The sequence below is a fragment of the Papilio machaon genome, chromosome 3, assembly GCF_912999745.1.
Source record: "Papilio machaon chromosome 3, ilPapMach1.1, whole genome shotgun sequence".
Taxonomy (NCBI): domain Eukaryota; kingdom Metazoa; phylum Arthropoda; class Insecta; order Lepidoptera; family Papilionidae; genus Papilio; species Papilio machaon.
Window position 1 is genome coordinate 4,181,493 of NC_059988.1, and position 17,618 is coordinate 4,199,110.

The 17,618-nt window shown below is 33.0% G+C and overlaps 1 protein-coding gene across 3 annotated transcripts; it reads right to left on the minus strand.

Moving 5' to 3' along the window:
* Positions 1–185: 185 nt before the first annotated feature.
* On the minus strand, positions 186–13,263 carry LOC106712433 (extended synaptotagmin-1). 3 transcript variants are annotated; one of them, XM_014505004.2, is made up of 24 exons: positions 13,067–13,263; positions 12,566–12,664; positions 9,663–9,860; positions 9,208–9,249; positions 8,994–9,134; positions 8,791–8,867; positions 8,411–8,477; positions 8,114–8,259; positions 7,874–7,994; positions 7,725–7,788; positions 7,480–7,586; positions 5,234–5,328; positions 3,720–3,768; positions 3,443–3,532; positions 3,274–3,360; positions 2,552–2,710; positions 2,187–2,339; positions 1,872–2,103; positions 1,572–1,670; positions 1,422–1,494; positions 1,239–1,331; positions 1,046–1,142; positions 767–907; positions 186–653 (listed from the first exon to the last, which is right to left on the minus strand). In XM_014505004.2, the coding sequence occupies exons 2-24, from the start codon at positions 12,650–12,652 to the stop codon at positions 570–572; spliced, it is 2,502 nt and encodes an 833-aa protein (XP_014360490.2). In that variant the 5' UTR covers positions 12,653–12,664; positions 13,067–13,263; the 3' UTR covers positions 186–569. The 3 variants fall into 3 exon arrangements, with proteins under 3 accessions (XP_014360490.2, XP_014360488.2, XP_014360489.2); XM_014505002.2 differs by having other exon boundaries at positions 12,964–13,263; XM_014505003.2 differs by lacking the exon at positions 5,234–5,328 and adding an exon at positions 6,271–6,356 and having other exon boundaries at positions 189–653; positions 12,964–13,262.
* Positions 13,264–17,618: the final 4,355 nt, after the last annotated feature.

Here is a 17,618-nt window from a genome sequence, read left to right on the forward strand (position 1 = left end):
AACATTTTCCTGTTTGTATAAATTTGGCTATCTTATATTGCAATTTTTATTTCAACTTTAAGTACAAAATATAAAGTAACAATAACATGTATTAAATTTGAATATTATATAACATGTAAAAATATCAACAAAAATATAGAATATATAATCTATTGAAACAATAATTAAGCCATGATATTTTTATTGAACACAACAAGAAAAGGACACCTTTGTATACAATAAACAACATTTTGTTATCTTCTCTCATTTAAAACATAATTGCATACAGAAACATGCCTTGCCACATAAAAAAAATAAATTAAAAGCACATTTAAAAAGCTAGCAATTATTCCTATTTTTAGGTATACAGATCATATTAGGAAGTATAAAGTTATGACATGAGATTATCAGAATACTGTGCAATTCTTTCAGCTTCGATTACATATTCGAATAATGGATGGAACTGTATAAGTATGTAAAGTTTTTTAAATAATTGATACATGTTTAGCTTATTCTGTTGTCTATAAGCAGCATTAACTTATGCAAAACTTAAAGTAGTTAAATAATAGCGTAATATAAGAAAATAAGCTCTAAACACCCGGTAATTCAGGCATGAGGTCGAACCACAAAGTTTTCGCTTCGCGGAAATCATACTGGTTGAGATTTACAATCACCTGCAAAAGAAATTATTAGTCATTGTTTTAGGAGACATGAAAATTAGAAATCCCTGAGTGTATTCACTCCACGATCTCTGCGTGGGGTATGGTGTCAATTTTAGAATGTATACCTGTCCAATGATAGGACTGCCCCCGAGGAATCCTTTGTGTGTGGCCACGGTGACCTCAATCTGCCTGGAGTGCAGCTCCGCATGGGATATCACCCATTCAAATTGTTCGTCATACTCCGGCATACAGTTGTCCTTTATTACCTACAAAGTATAAAGAAACAATGAAATAAAATTTGATTTTGTGAATTTTGCCAGACATAACATTGACTGTATACATTATTTTTTTATGAATTCTGTACTTAATGTTTTAAAGTCTAGTGACAAGACATAACTTCTTACCGCAGTCTTGCGCTTCGAGTCCTTGGAGCGTCCAGGCAACAAGTATAACTTGACATAAGGATCGGGCACATTGGTCAGGTCCTTGAGAGGTATGTTCCTGTGGAGGATATTTTAATCGGAATAAAATAATACTTATTTATTTTTACATAATCGTATAAACACTAATTTCTCATATAAATTTTGTGTGACTTACATAATTTTATGTACGACAACGTAAAGTGTCTGATGCTGCATGCTGTAGCGCACCGAGAGCAGGATGCGGCCTAGACCCGCCTCGCCCGCCGACCTGACACAATAATATAGTATTATTGTATAGCAGTAATATAGTATATATTCTACTTTGTAACCTTGTACATTGTGTATCAATAAAACTCACGTTGTTATAGACGATGTACGATGTACCAGTTTCGGCGAATCTCTGCCAGACGGCATTTCCTCTTGTGGAACATCTAAATAAATGTTAGAAATATTTAAAATGCACCGATGTATTATATATTCCTATTTATACTTGAAAATGAACACTTACCAACAGCTCTCTCGATCTGTTCCACTGGTATAGACTTGTCTGAATGATTGTCTTGCAAATTGTTCTCTAATTTTTTCAACTCCGCGTTCAATGTTAGAGCTAAGTTGAAATAAAAAATGTTATTAAGTAATAAGATATTTAAGCGACTACCGCAAAAACTGTAGCAAACACTAAACGAGAAGAGAAGATTTATTTCAGCAATTCGAAAAGTTAAGTGGTCATTATCTTCAGTAAGCGGATATTTAAGTAAATATTAACGACTGTGTGTAGCGCAGCTAGTATGAAAAGTTAGTATGTTACGTGGTTGCGCGGCGTCTGTGGAGTCCATGACTGCGGGCGTGGGCGGGGGCGTGGCCGGCTGTGCAGTGGGCGGGGCGGGCAGTGCTGTGGGCGGGGCGGGCAGTACTGTGGGCGGTGTGGGCGGGGCTGCGTAAGGCAGCGGAGAGGACACCGCCACAGGCTCCGGCGCCATCGGCATATCTGACACCGACTCCGCATCTATTTCTTCCTCCTTTATTGCCTCTTTTAATATCTACAATAAAATACACCTTTTTTATAAACGTTGTTCTCCTATTCTACAAAATAGAGATGTCATTTTTAACAAAAAATAATTACTTTCAACTGTAGAGCGAGGATTATTTTCGACTCGGGTCCGGATTTCTGCAGCGTTATCGGCTGTGTCAGCATGCACAGATCTTTCTCCCTTAGTAATGCTCGAATGCTGAACGTCAGTTGTCCCAGGAGGCTGCCAGTTTTCTGATCCACTGCCTACATTCATAAAACATGTTATAGGTACATACATATGGAGTATAACTGCCGCACACATTGTCATTAATGGTATCCCTTAACGAAGCAACGACCATGAATAAATGAAAACCTGGTAACTAATACTACTATCACATTATTCGATTTTAATTTAATTTTTTACTTTAATGTATCCAAAAGAATTAACCACAACAATGTATGACAATAATGCTCACTTTAATTTCCAAGAGGTCAATTTCTGGGTTCTGCACGAGGAATGAATATCCGATCTCGTAAACTGGATCGTCGGTACGCATCTGCACCGCCGTGTTCTCAGTCTTCTTGCCCACCGTCACCATGAGGTACGGATCGGGCCGCGAAACTGTTCTTGCATTCTGCATAAAACATTAAATCTTTGACATATTCTTAAATAATTATCAAGTGTTATATTTAATGATATTTTATAATTATTTATTAGCAATCAGAATGTTATACAAGGCGATATAAATAAACTTTCAAGGAAAGTTGAAATTATTTTAAATAATTTTGTGGGACAGTTGTATTTCCAAGGTTGTAACACTGTATTATAAACTAGCTTTTACCCGCGGCTTCGTCCGCGCGGAATAAAAAAATGCACACAAGATAAAAAAGTTCCTATGTCCGTCTCCTAGTTCTAAGCTACCTCCCCATCAATTTTCAGCTAAATCAGTTCGACCGATCTTGAGTTATAAATAGTGTAACTAACACGTCTTTCTAATATTACTAGCTTTTACCCGCGATTCCGTCCGCGCGGAATAAAAAATAGAAAACGGGGTAAAAATTATCCTACGTCCGTTTCCTGGTTCTAAGCTACCTGCCCACCAATTTTCAGTCAAATCGATTCAGCCGTTATTGAGTTATAAATAGTGTAACTAACACGACTTTCTTTTATATAGATATAGATAAATAAATAACTTACCGGCAGTTTCTTACAAGAATCAATGTACACGGATAACACAGCCGAACTGAGTTCACCGGTCTTTACCAATTGCGTTTCTGTTATAGCCTGAAAAATATAAATAATATCAACACCAAATTCATAAATTTATCTTAGTAGTTTAGTTTGAAAAAGTAATAGTTTTCCTTACGTGACTAAGGTCAGTCAGATCAGTCGAAAGTCTATGCCATGAGAGACGAAGGTGCACCTTCCCATGTTTTGCTTGCTGGAGAGTTTGCCACTAAAACATACATAACAAGCATTGACTAATCAGATATATAAATAAAACGATGAATTTAATTAGGTAACACTGAATGTCTGAGAGTTTGAATGATTTTAAATTAAAGTACAGTTACTTCATTTAGAATTAGAAATGGTAGAGTACAAAAACAGTACATACATTTGAACAATGGAAACAGATATCTTACCGTATCCATGCGCCCGGCGCGCACCACATGAGATACTTCCAAGGAACACCTGTAAGTTCAAGATATACTTAATATTTTTAATAAATATACATTATAGTAAAATACGTTTTACAGTACGTATTAGGTTATTTATTAAGTAAAACATTTAACACATATTGTTAGTATTTTTAATTAATAAGCAAAGCTTTTTATTAGTCCTGTAAATAAAGCTGACACGTATGTTTTCTGACGTCGAAAAAGCATTTCCTTTAATTAGATGTAATGATGGAAAGAAAAAGTGAAATATAAACAGACAAAATTAAGATTTAAATTGTTAATAAATAAAAAAATGATGCAGGAGTGGTCAAAATAATGTGATATAAAAAAGTCATTGGCGAAAATTCGAAAGGGAAATTGCCATTTCATTTTATTAATTTAAATATTGTTGTAACTACATTGGATTGATGAAAAAGTAGTCGATTTTAAGTGTGATATAAATGAAAATTTCCTTTTTCGAGATTTGCTTACATTAATTAATATGTGTTTTTTCTAACAAAATAGAAAAATTTTAAGTAAAATTATAATAAAGTGAAAATCGTGTTAGTAAGTACAGTTTTGTATGTAACGATGTGTATTATATACAATTTACACTAGATAAAGACAAGTACAACATTTCTTGTTAATTATTTTAGGATTAAACAGACGAACGATTTGGTGACAGTCAATGGCAAGCATCGGTGCCCGGTGCTCTGTGATAAACGTGTAACATTTCGTCCACTTCCATGTATGAGTATAGTACGTAGAATATGGGGTTACCAGGTTGCCTGTATTTTTCCTGAATTTAAATTGCAAAAATCTACAACTGATAAATCTGAAATTAATGTACATAAATTACGATTATTTTAAGTTTTTGCGATTTAAATACTTCGAAATATGATTTACAACCTGACCACCCTGTTGTCTTTGACAAACTAGCAAGATGATACGCTACTGTACGTGCGTATACAATCTGTTAGCCAACCTGCCCAGGCGTTCGTCTCTCCCCGCGCGGTCCCAGTCGAAAAGCCTGACGGTGACGCTGGTAGCGCTGCTTTGCAGCATTGACTGTCACAATTCACTCCATATAGTCAGTGTTACCATATTAATGTTTTAATATTTACTTTCAACATACGCTTAACAGTTAGTGTAAATTAGTAGCAATAGACCTGGATCATATATTTATTGTTACCGGTAGGTACTTCATTGTTATCCGCTATTGGGAATATCTAACACCTACATTCAGAGAAACCAAAAAAAAAACCACACGACATTAGCAACACCAAAAAAAATTACACAAATAAAAAATGGCCCAGTGTAAATGAATCTTTATATCACCTGAATTTTTGAATTAAACGGTAAAAAAAATAATACAAATCTAAGTATTAAATATCTATCAAAAACTTTTAGGATGATATAAAAAACCATGTGACATAAACGCAAAAGAAAAACATATGAAATCGCGGCATTGCATCGAAGTGACGTCATCGCAAACGGACCTGCCTAGATAATCATCGTTCTGTATGCCCATCCCCGGGTCCCAGTCCCACAGCTCGCACTGCAACACCTGGCTCTTCCGCGAGCTTATTATCCCCTTAGGAAAAATTACACAACATTATTACGAAAATCTTTCTACGTCTATATCACTGCTTTGGCCCTGCTACAAAAGATCTTACATTTTAGCAAAGTATAGTTACCATTACGGATATGTGAAAATCTAAATTATCAAAACTAAGAATTTTTGGAAGAAATTCCCAATTAAAAAGATGTAAATTAAACTTTAAAACAAAATTAAGAAAGAGAAGATTATCACAAAAGTATTTAGACCTAATTTGAAAAAAAAAATGTTTGTACTTACAAATAAAGTTGTAGGTTTACAAAAAGGTTTCGGATTTATAACAACAAAAGCATACGTTGTACAAGCAATGTTGCAATGAGAGGACAGTGAAATGTTTTAATTAATTTAAACTCATAGATATTGCTTTAATTTGATAAAAGATCATTATATCATTAATTATTAGGTAAAATAGTATAAATAAAATTTCATGTTCTCTCAAATATGTATATTTTAATACTGAGCGTGATTGAAAGAAGTCTAAGAAACATCATAATATACCAATGATGAAATTATTTTTTGAAGGTTTGTTTTAAAATTAAATTTCTTAGACTTCTTGACTGAGATAAAAAAGGCAAATAATAAACTAACTACTTAATCTACTACTAATTGAAAGCTCTAATTGTCATGCCCCAAGCGTAAATGTAGACGATTATTGATGATGAGATATGTAAAATTCTTTTTGGAAAGATAGTGAAGATTTGTCCAATTCGCAAACCAAACCAGATGTGTTTATGATGTTTAAAACATGCAATTTATTAACCGCTTAACATCTACAAAATCGATTTTATATCAATAATTGATTCACAATTTGGTTAAACAATCGATATAATCAGTCGTAATCGTCCACGTTTACTGAAGCGTGTGCCCGACACCAGTGCGGCCTTCACCCGGGCTCTCGCACATCTCACCGGCACTTACCTGCCGAGCTTGTCATCGTCGTTGCCTTCGTCTTTGTCGAACACGTCTATTTCCAACGCTTGACCCAGCGTTTGCATAATACGCGCCTTTACGCCGAACGCACAAGTCCGACGCAAACATATGAGTAGAGGAAAACAAAATAAAATTCACACTAACTTATTGCCAATTATTCGAAATGTCTGCACAGACAACAAAAGGAACTAAAGATAGAAGAGAAGGATGCAGCGTCGAAGGAACGTCTTATTAAATACCCAAAGCATTAATATAATCAAGCTGTGTTACTAGAATATAAAAATGTTCTCATTTTGTTAAATTTTTCATGAGCTATAAAAATTGCAATATTTCAAAGAAGGCTATAATCAAAAGGTAGATTGATAAAACTACTAAATTATATATTTTTTTATATTACTAAAGTCTTCAGGTAAAGCATATTGCTTGATATTTAACGATCTTGAATTTTTTCCTTTTACACAACTATATACTTTCATCAAATGCCATGAAAAATTTAACATAATACGAAAAATACAAAGTAAAATTTTATTGTTACCAGCTTTTATAGTTATAGTGGAGTTGGTTTGAAAAACAGAATATTCGTTCAGCTGAATGAACTAATAAGAATATTTTTTTTAAATAAATATTACTTCACAATTGAAAAATAATCCACAATTATTACATTTCATGTTTCATGCACAGATTGTTTTACTATAATTAAATGTCAAAATGTTAAAACTGATCAACCGATCCAGTTTAAATAAAATAGAAAATAAATATAAATATATTGACGAAACTTTAATATTTGTTTCATGCCATAAATCATATGTAAATATGAAAAATACAATTAATTATACACAAATTCTATTAGTTACAATGTTGCCACTTTATAAAAAAAGCAAACAATACGCCATTTTATTTGTATCGTGTGAAGAGCATCAAAGAACAAATGCGTTAGTCATTAGCAAGTTTTAATGTTAAAATTATGCATACATTTACATATTATTTAAAGATAGAAATTATATCAATTTAATAAAAAGTAACATAAACCAACGCATTCTACAAATTACAGTGAAAAAAATTTATAATAGGTAGTAACAAAAACAGGCACCAATTAGTTGAAAAGGTGTCAATTTTAAAGTTATCTGTGCAAAAAAGTGCAATATCCTTAACCTGTGCGAGAAAAAAAAATGTACAATTGTCTATGGACGAACTTACCTCGCACCAGAAGTCCCAGTGTGGATTGACGTCGTTGTCTATGTGTTTAGTCTTCCATTGTTGCGCGCCAACGGTTATTATGGCGTAAGGATCCGACTTACCCTTTCCTGGAAATACAAAAAATACAAGAATGTTGCTGATGTATATTTATATCTCTTGCATATTTACAAGCAATATACGTTTATATATTCTTATTCCTTATAGGATTGCTGTTGAAAGTTAAAGAAAAATTGAATTTCACTCACCTAACATAGAAACATCTTTTTTCATTAAGTTTTGAGCTTGGACGAGATGAATACGAAGTACACCCTGAGAATAATATATGACAAATAAATAATAAGGTTAACTCTAACATAACATTTTCTTTAATAACAAGTACAAATAAGGCAATTACCTCAGGTTCAGGCATACGCAGGTCCACAGTGGGTATTTCGTCGCTCAGTTTGATCGGCAGCTTGTTCGGCAGCACCATGATCCTTGACACTTGCTCCACGATACAACGACGCAAGATCTCACTGACAAACATTTCTTATTAGATAAAAATGTTGATATCCACAATATAAGATATAAATATAGAAAACAATAAAATTAAATGTAAAATAAAAAGCAATGTTCGTATGTTTACAAAACTCACCTAAAGCCGGGTATATCCAATATATCGGCAGCACCGACAAGGTTGAAGTCAATTGAGGGTTTGTTGAGGAAGAACACTTGCATTCCCCCCACTAGTGGCATTTTGGTGATCAGAGGCTTCATGACAACACGCAACATGCCGTGAATCTGTCAAATACATTAAAACTATTTTCCACAATACTATGAAATTTATTTAACAATTTAATTAAATGCCATCAAATAAGAAAATGAACACAAATAGAAAAAACTGTACTAAATTATTATTTCTATTAACTGTGCATAATAATGATATTTATACCTGTAAATCCTTTATTCCTCCTCGGATTCTTTGCAGAACGAAAGATATATCACAGTCGCCGGCGTAACTGAAAATAATATTTAATGTTAGCAATACAAGGTTAAAACTTTAAATTGTAACTTATCAACGTTTTCGCAGTAATTGTGTTGAAAGAAGTTTTATCTACGTTACGTCTAAATTACCCCATTAGTTGAGCCCATACATTATGGTAATTTCTATGTAATATGTTTGGAAGGTTTCATTAAATCACGAACTTATATTTAAAAAGTGAAGATTTTGACTTTGTATTTAACCGACTTTACATGCATATGAACTTGTTTCAAGTAAAGTATTTATATTTATATTATTTTGTAATAGTAACGCAGTAAGTTTATACTCACAATAAGTCAATGTCCATAATAATTTCATTTCTGGAGAGATTTTTGTCGTATACTTTAACACCGCCAACTCGAGGTGCCTTAAAAATATTGAAAATAAATATTAAAATCTAAAGTATGCACGTGAAATTGACACTGGCGATCTTGCCAACATCAAAGGAAGGATGTAGTTTTTTTTTTAATATAATGTCCTACATTTAACTTACAATTGTGCCGAGTAACATACGTTCGAATCTGAATCCATTGAGTTTATAATTAGCCAAGCTCACAGCAACCGCCGGCTCGATCGACTCCTTCAATATAGTTCTGGCATAGTGATTCACATTCGGCCAAACTTGTAACAATATCTGTAAAATCAATTTGTTTAATAATTTGTTGAATTTATAAGAAAACAAGCAAATTACAGTAGAATTGAATTACCCTGTTTAACCATTCCGCGCGCTCTATGTCAGGGAAGAAAACCTGAAAGAAAATAAACAAATATTGATTGTTTAAAAAATAAAACTCCGCACATAAAAACGTTACTATATTTTTATTGGACACACTTTATGGAACAAAACTAACAAACAGGGTTGTTATTAGAACACGCCAGTATAACGTGACGTAATCAGGGTGACCGCAAGGCCTCGCCTAACGATAAAAGGCTGTAAGCGATATTATTCCATAACCGAGTGTATCACTTAGCCATACCAATTATCGGCATATCAAAAGTGAGTCAAAACACCTGCCCTAGTGTATACAGCGACTTAATTTGAGGTTAACTTATGCTGGTTTATATAAGGAATACAATAATCATTATTTTTACAGCCATAAGCTTGAATTTCGACCATTTACCGGTTGTAAGTAACCTTAATTATGTATTTATACAAGTTTACCCAGGCTGGAAGGTCGTCAAGTCGTGCCAGAACGATATCTTTTTCGGAGGAGCAGGCAACGGCCTTGGCGACGTTGCGACGATATTCGGTTTCTTTTCGCCATTGATCTCGGATGACTGACAACACGACGGGGCCGAAGAGCCAAGCCACGCTCCATTGCATGTAGCCCACTAAGTATACAGCACCGACTATCGACACCTGGAAGAATTATTAATTATCCAATCTTATTCAATATTAAATGCGAATGTTTAGATGGATGGATGGTTGGATATTAGTTAGAAGGTATCTACAGAACGGCTCAATGGAACTGGTTGACATTTGGCATGGATATAGAACATAGCCTGGAAGAACACATAGGCTACTAATTAAGTTTTTTTTTTTAATTCTGCGCCGACGGAGTCGCAGGCGACAGCTAGTATATTCAGAAAATCATCATAGAATCTTATATAAGAAATTCTTTTTCTTGGTGTTGTACATTGTGAGTTTTAGTAGTTTTCGATGTTATTCATAATATTGTGTTTTTGTCAGTAAAATGTTACTGTGATAGTTGTAAATATAATTATAGGTATATGCTTAAATATATTTCTCAAAATTATTAAACTAAAAAGGAGACTCAAACTCCAGTTAGGTATTTTAATTTCGCTTCACTACAAATAGTAAATTGTCGAGATAGCAAGGGAAACAGTCGCGACAATACAATGCTAATTTAGATAATTTTGTAAGGCACTGTATTTAACTACATTATCTTTAATCGTTGATATGTGTCACTGTTCATTAGTTTACCATTTGTTTTCAGTTTTAGATGAAAAAAGTAGTGACAAAAGAATTTGCATAATATGATGGTCGACGGCGGACATTATTTGGTTTCGTCAAAATTTTAATATTGCACGTTAAAATGCTTTTAAAAACATATCCCATCGGCGGATATTTACTACGCATGTATTATTAAATTACGCTTATATTAATTTACACGATATCAAAGATTATGGACATAAGAAGTCAATCGTATGTATATGGAAATTATGAATTTGAAACTTGAAAAGAAAACTTGAGTAAAAAAGCATATATGTTCTTATATTTCATTGCCTAGAAAGCCACAGCTACATCAATCACGCAAGTCCTTGAAGTGCCTGTTTAAGCGCCAATAACGTCCTGGACGAAACTTCCACGACGCCTTCATTTTTTACCTTACATGATACTGTATATTTCGCAAACTTTTGGCACACCTTTATCACCAGCCTCCTAGGCGTTCGCCCAACCGCGACCTACCCTAACATCGTTACTGAGCTACAGATTAGGAAGGCTCACCCACAATAAATATATTTTTAATATTTAGGCTTAAATACTTTACTAATTTATTGTTTATTCTTGATAAACTTATCGATAAAAGGACACATTTTATTTGAATTGTTTCCATATGTCCAGATAAACACTTTCCGTAAGTGTGGTCACACAATTGAATGTTGCATATTAAAGCTTCTATTATCATATTTGTGTCATAGCTATTTTTAGAACAGGTTGGCATGAGCCACTGGCACTATATATTTTTTTATTGCTTGAAGCCTTTTGTGAATCATATCCAGATAGCAAAGCCTTAATAATCAAAATATATAATTTTATAAAACATAACTATTTAAAGAATTTCCTTAAAAGAAAGAAATGCATTGAACTGTGATATAATGTAATAAATTATTATATAAATATAAATTGAACATAATACCTCATTTGAATAAATATAGGAAAATAGAGATAACAATTAAACAGTTAAAAATTTATACATTTTTCACATATGATAATAAAAAATCATACAAACGCAATATGTAGTACACTGCATAATGTTTGCACATTTATCCAGTTCAGATCAACTTCCTTATAGTCACAGATGAAAATACACACCTAGTCTAATTGAATGTAATAGTGGTGGCAAATTACACAACACAGAGTATTGAATAACAAATACACATGTTGCATTAAACACATTTATATTATATGTATTGTTATATACATTTGAAGCTTTGTAATAAATTATTAACCATTTATTGTATTGTTAAAATTAATCTGATAAATAATAAAGCACTATACTATACATTGCATTATACAAATTAAAAATGACATACATACATATTGTTATCTCTCTTTTGTTTAAGGAAAATGAGTGGAATGACACTATTTTGCTTTGGCAAGAGAAATCCCGAGTTAGAGAAGATTACATGCTAATACTCTATAACCTTTATGTCACTTTAAACCTGGTGAAACTTCAAGGGTCAGCTAGTATAATATAAATTTAATTTATATCTATCTATTATATATTAAAACCTACATACTACAGTGTGTATTTACTATTATTAATATTACTGAATGAAGTACATTTTTATTTATAACAATAAGTAAATTAAATAAACAAAAGTATTATGTTTTGTTCAACAAAAAAAATAGTTATAGTAATTATAGTTAATATTTTTCTGTCACAATCAATATTTTAATGGATAATAACACATATTATTCCTAATGTGATGAAAAATTTGTTTACTAACTAGGAATACTTAGTATGTGTTGAAGGTTGCATACTTTTGTAATGAGTCAGGTACTTTAGTGGCTACTTCAAGGTCATTGTTTAATCACACTTAGTTTGTTATCGAAATTCGTAATTTTTGGTGTTACTTTTTCTTGTAACAATTCAAATAAGATATATTATATTCTATTAGGATCCAAGCCAGTCCCAATTTATAAATAAATACACAAAAAATCATCACATATAGATTTTCTGTTTTACATATAAAAATAAATGTTTTAATTCATTATAATTTCTTGTTTATGTATGATGTGTGTGACAATAAATGATTTTCCTTTCTTTCTCCTTTCTAAATATGTCTCTTCTACAAATAAATGAATACTTCACCTACCTTTTTTAAGAATCTGTAGATCATGCCCAGTACATCCACGTTATCTTCACTGCTTAAAGGCAGTGCAAATTTGCTTGTGGCTGCCATATTATTATTCGCCTGTAGTAATATAAATAATAGTAACATTATTTGATATGAAAAAAAAAGATATAAATATAAAATAAATACAATGGCTTAAAAAATCATAAAACTGAGAGAGAATATAGATTTTTGAGGAAGTTAACCTTCTTCTGAAAGTAATTCTAGGATAATTGTTAAACATAAGTCGAAAACAACATAACATCGAAGTTAAGGTTTGAGTCACTATTATTTATAGATTTTCTATAAAAAATATAGTAGGTCAAGATAATAGTCGCACAACCATGTTACATGTTTATAAAAATGTACATAAAACATACCATTGTATAGAACACAAGGCGAACGGCGTACGGCAAATTATAAACTAAAACCAGCAGAACTATATTAGTATGAACACTACAAAACTAACTCAAATAGAATTACCGAATGTCTGTCAATTTAGATCCTGACGTTAGCGGTAAGTCCTTAGCCAATTTGTTACGTCTACAAGCTTTTTTTGTTTCTGATACTTATGTAAAGTCTCCTGATACAATTATTGACATCATTTCATTGTTAAATATTTTATTTAAGTAAATCAATAGTCCACTTTATCTATTATTCCTATACAAATATTAGTTTGTTTGAGTTTGACAGAACAGAATGAATTGAAAATTTGCTGCATTTACAAAGATTGGTTATTTACATTGTTGTAAAAGTTTTACCGTTAAGTTGTAGAATTAATGGTATTGCATATTAATAAGTGTACATCTATGTAGTATATAACTATTTTTACAGCAAAAATGTTAGCTCAAAAAACTAATTCATGTCAAATTAATATAGTAAAATTATAGTTAAGAAATTTGGCATACCTCGTAAACAGTTCCTCTTTTCTTTTAACCTTTTGACAGAAAACTTCAGACCCTAGTTCAAATAAGGATAAACAGAGTTAAGAAAAAGTAAGTTTTATTAGCACAGATATGTAATTAGTTATTGCGAAAATTCATTGTTAATAAAAGACTGTCTTACATCGTATCAATTTTTATTGGGTGCGTTTGGTTGGCGTGGACGCAACTGCTTAAGTTTAGGATTTAATCATGTTAATACTAAATTGAACGGTTAAAAGGAAAATAGTGGACAAATAAAAAAATTAGGTAATTTTTTTGGAATATCTTTATTTAAAACATGATTCTTTAATACAAAACACCATAAATGCATAGTAAACAATGAATATTTCTTTTGAATGAAATGAGTATAATTTTTTCCCCTTTTTAAAGGAAACAATTATTAAGACATTTAAAATAATAACTTCAATCCACTTTAATCTTAACAACGTCTAATATGATGATAAAATGTAAAAAATATTTTTATGATATAGATGTAAAAATACTTAATATGGAATGATAAATCTGTTCACAATCTCTATAAAGTTTTTGTGATGCAAAATTGTCTAGTGTTTTTTTAAATATATATAGTATAACATCTTTTCACAGGAATATTATGTATTTCTAGATAATATACTGTTAATATATATAAATGTTTCAAAATAAAATGCTAATTTTCATTAAAAATAATTATGTGCACAATTCATTATTTCCGTAACATGTTTTAAAGAAATTCGCTTGTCCTTGTTCATACTTAACACGCAGGCAAGGGCGCGTATGCCGGCGAGCTAACGAAAGTCGAGCGCGGCGCGCTAGCAACAATTTCAAACATATGAAAATGTATGGTAATTTCTAATTTTCACGTCTCTAGCGACGTCAAGTAAGTTTTGAACCGGTCAAACGCCTGGCGGCTAATGTGAGCAAGCGGCCCCACCCTCGAGTTACATATGAAAAAGTACTGACTGTAGTTTAAATTTCTACATAATACCTAAATGAAAAATTTTTTATTTTAAGACTAGTTAAATGTTCATTGAAGATTTATTTTACTGTAAAAATCTAGGGCCTAAATATTACATAGGTTAAAAAGTTTTAAGAATATCATGTCCATAGTTTTGCAGTCGTGTACAGTTTATGATTTTCTCAGTTATATATATCATTAATAAAACATTTTAATAGGTAACTTAAAATTTTAAATTGCATATTCATATATGTTGTCAATTAAAAAAAAATCGTAAATTTGACTATGAAAACTTGGCGCGATATCAACAAATTTTAATATAAAATATAATGGGCTCTAACAATTAATAAATCTCAATAAAAATAAATTAAAGCCCGCCTTCGTTAGTCATCATCATCAACCTGCCCTTATCCCTATGTAGGGTCGGCACAGTATGTACTACTCCTCCATACATCTCTATCAGCCGTCATATCTGAATTTACCCCCTTCTTACGCATATCCTCTTTCACACAATCCATCCATACTTTCTTTGGTCTTCCTCTACCTTTATAGCCATCCACATTCAATCTCATTACTTTTTTGTTTATATGATTATCATCCCTCCGCATAACATGTCCAAACCACGCTAACCTTCTGCTCCTCAATTTCTCGATAACTGGCGCTACTTTCAAACTTCCTCTGATATGCACATTCTTAACTTTATCTCTTCTTGTCACACCACACATCCATCTTAGCATACGCATCTCAGCTACATGCAATCTTCTTTCATCCGAAATCTTGGTGGCCCAACATTCAGATCCGTACAATAAGACAGGTCTTACGATTGACTTGTAGATCTGTCCCTTAAGCTTGGGTGGCATTCTTGGATCACAAGTCACACCGGTGACCTGTCGCCATTTCATCCAACCTGCATTTATTCGGCTTTTCACATCCCGGTCAACACCACCATCGTATTGGACGAGTGAACCGAGGTACTTAAAATCGGAGCAGGTTGGTAGGTCAACACCATTTAAAGCGATTGGAGAAAAGCTGGTCGGACCACCAAAATCGCAGAACAAATGTTCAGTTTTGGTTCTGCTGATTTTAAGACCAGCTCTCTCCAATTTATCTCGCCATTTTTCCAACCTGCTCTGCACCTCGCATTCATCCTCCCCAACAAGCACGATGTCATCAGCATAAAGCATACACCAGGGTGCTTCCTCCTGTATGTCTGATGTTAGCGCATCCATTACCAGGAGGAAGAGATACGGACTTAAAGCCGAACCCTGGTGTAGGCCTACCGAGACACCAAACCTGTCACTATCGCCAACAGCGGACTGGATGTGTGTATTGGCTCGACAATACATAGCACGAATAAGCTGCAGGTATTTCCCAGGCACTCCTTTCACTTTCAAAGCCCACCACAAAACCTTCCTCGGAACCCTATCGTATGCTTTTTCGAGGTCTACAAACACCATGTGCAGGTTTTTATGCACACGCCTATATTTCTCGCAAAGTTGGCGAATAGCAAAAATGGCATCCGTAGTCCCCCGTCCTGGTATAAACCCAAATTGGTTCCGAGTTACCTCACTCTCCTCTCTTATTCTTCCATCCACCACTCTCTCCCAAGCTTTCATACTGTGTGACATGAGCTTTATTCCTCTATAGTTGTTACAGATTTGTACATCACCCTTGTTTTTAAAAATTGGCACCAGCGAACTCCTACACCACTCATCTGGAATCACCTCTTCCTGTAACAACTTGTTGAAGAATAGAGTCAGCCACACCAATCCGTCCGCCTTTAGGAGCTTCCATACTTCCACTGGTATTCCATCCGGCCCAACTGCTTTTCCGTTCTTCATACCTTGCACAGCTTTCTTTACTTCATCCACGCTAATCTCTTTCACCATACCAATATTAACCGGCACTTTTTCCAACACTCCACTCCAAATATTCTCTTCGTTCATCAATTTTTCAAAATAATCCTTCCAACGCTGTTTAATATCATTATCATCCGTCAATACATTTCCTTCATCGTCTTTAATACACTTGATGTGGTTTACATCTCTTGCATTCCTTTCTCTCTCTCTTGCTATACGGAACAGGCGTTTTTGTCCCGGCGGGCTGTTCAGGGATTCATATAATTTATCTTGTGCCTGTGCCTTAGCAGTTGCGATGGCTTTCTTAGTAAATCGCTTACACTCCTTATATAACTGCCTTTTATTCTCTTTCAAATCCTTATCATTATCATCCACACCCTGCCACTCTTTAAATGCTCTCTTCTTTTCACTCAAAGCCTCACGCACATTTGCACTCCACCACCAAGTTTCTCTATCAATTTTACCTTTTGTCTCTCCCAGTATACTTTTTGCCACATTCCTAACACAACTGGCCATTTCATTCCAACTATCATTTACTGTCATCCCACTCATATCATTCATTTCTATCATTTTATCCACTACTTGCTTACAAAAATCTTTTGCACATTCATGCCTTTCTAGCATACTCCATTTTATTTTACTGGGGGTTTTAGGTTTGTGCTTGGTTGATTTTATTTTAATTTTGAATTCCGCTATTAAAAGTCGGTGCTGACTTGTTAAATTTTCTCCCGGTATAATTTTGCAGTTTTTGACACTGTTCAATTTGTCCCTTCTGGTAAGGATATAATCTAATTGGGTTGCTTTACCGCCACTTTTATAGGTTATCAAATGTTGATCTTTCTTTTGAAAAAATGTATTTGTAATTGCCAAATCATATGCAATAGCTGCATCTAGTAAATAATAACATTTAGTAACATAACTTTTTATAGTAACATTTTATAATCTTTTGGTTTTGGATTTGAATAAACTATATAATAAATTTGATAAATTCATTTACTAGACACAATACCAGTCCATAGTGTTATAACATCAAGTCAAAATCAAGTTAACCTAGGGCCATCTGAATGATAGTCAAAAAGGCGAATAAATGCAAGAAAATTTTCTCGCTTTATCATCTCATTTATCATTACTTACACTTGGGAGTAATGATTTGAGATGTCTCATGCAATATATTAGGATTATTTATTTTTCCTTATTTAAGTTTTTATGTTACTTATTTTCAATTATAATTTCCATCTCGATAATCTCTCCTATTTAAACATTTATTTAAATATATACTTTAATATAAATGTGTTGAT

Excerpts from the sequence above, each read along its gene's own strand:
- LOC106712433 (XM_014505002.2), bottom strand. Across the intron at positions 8,478-8,790 it reads ATTATGGACATTGACTTATT|TTACGCCGGCGACTGTGATA; the intron begins GTGAGTATAAAC and ends TATTATTTTCAG. Across the intron at positions 654-766 it reads GCAGTCCTATCATTGGACAG|GTGATTGTAAATCTCAACCA; the intron begins GTATACATTCTA and ends TTTCTTTTGCAG.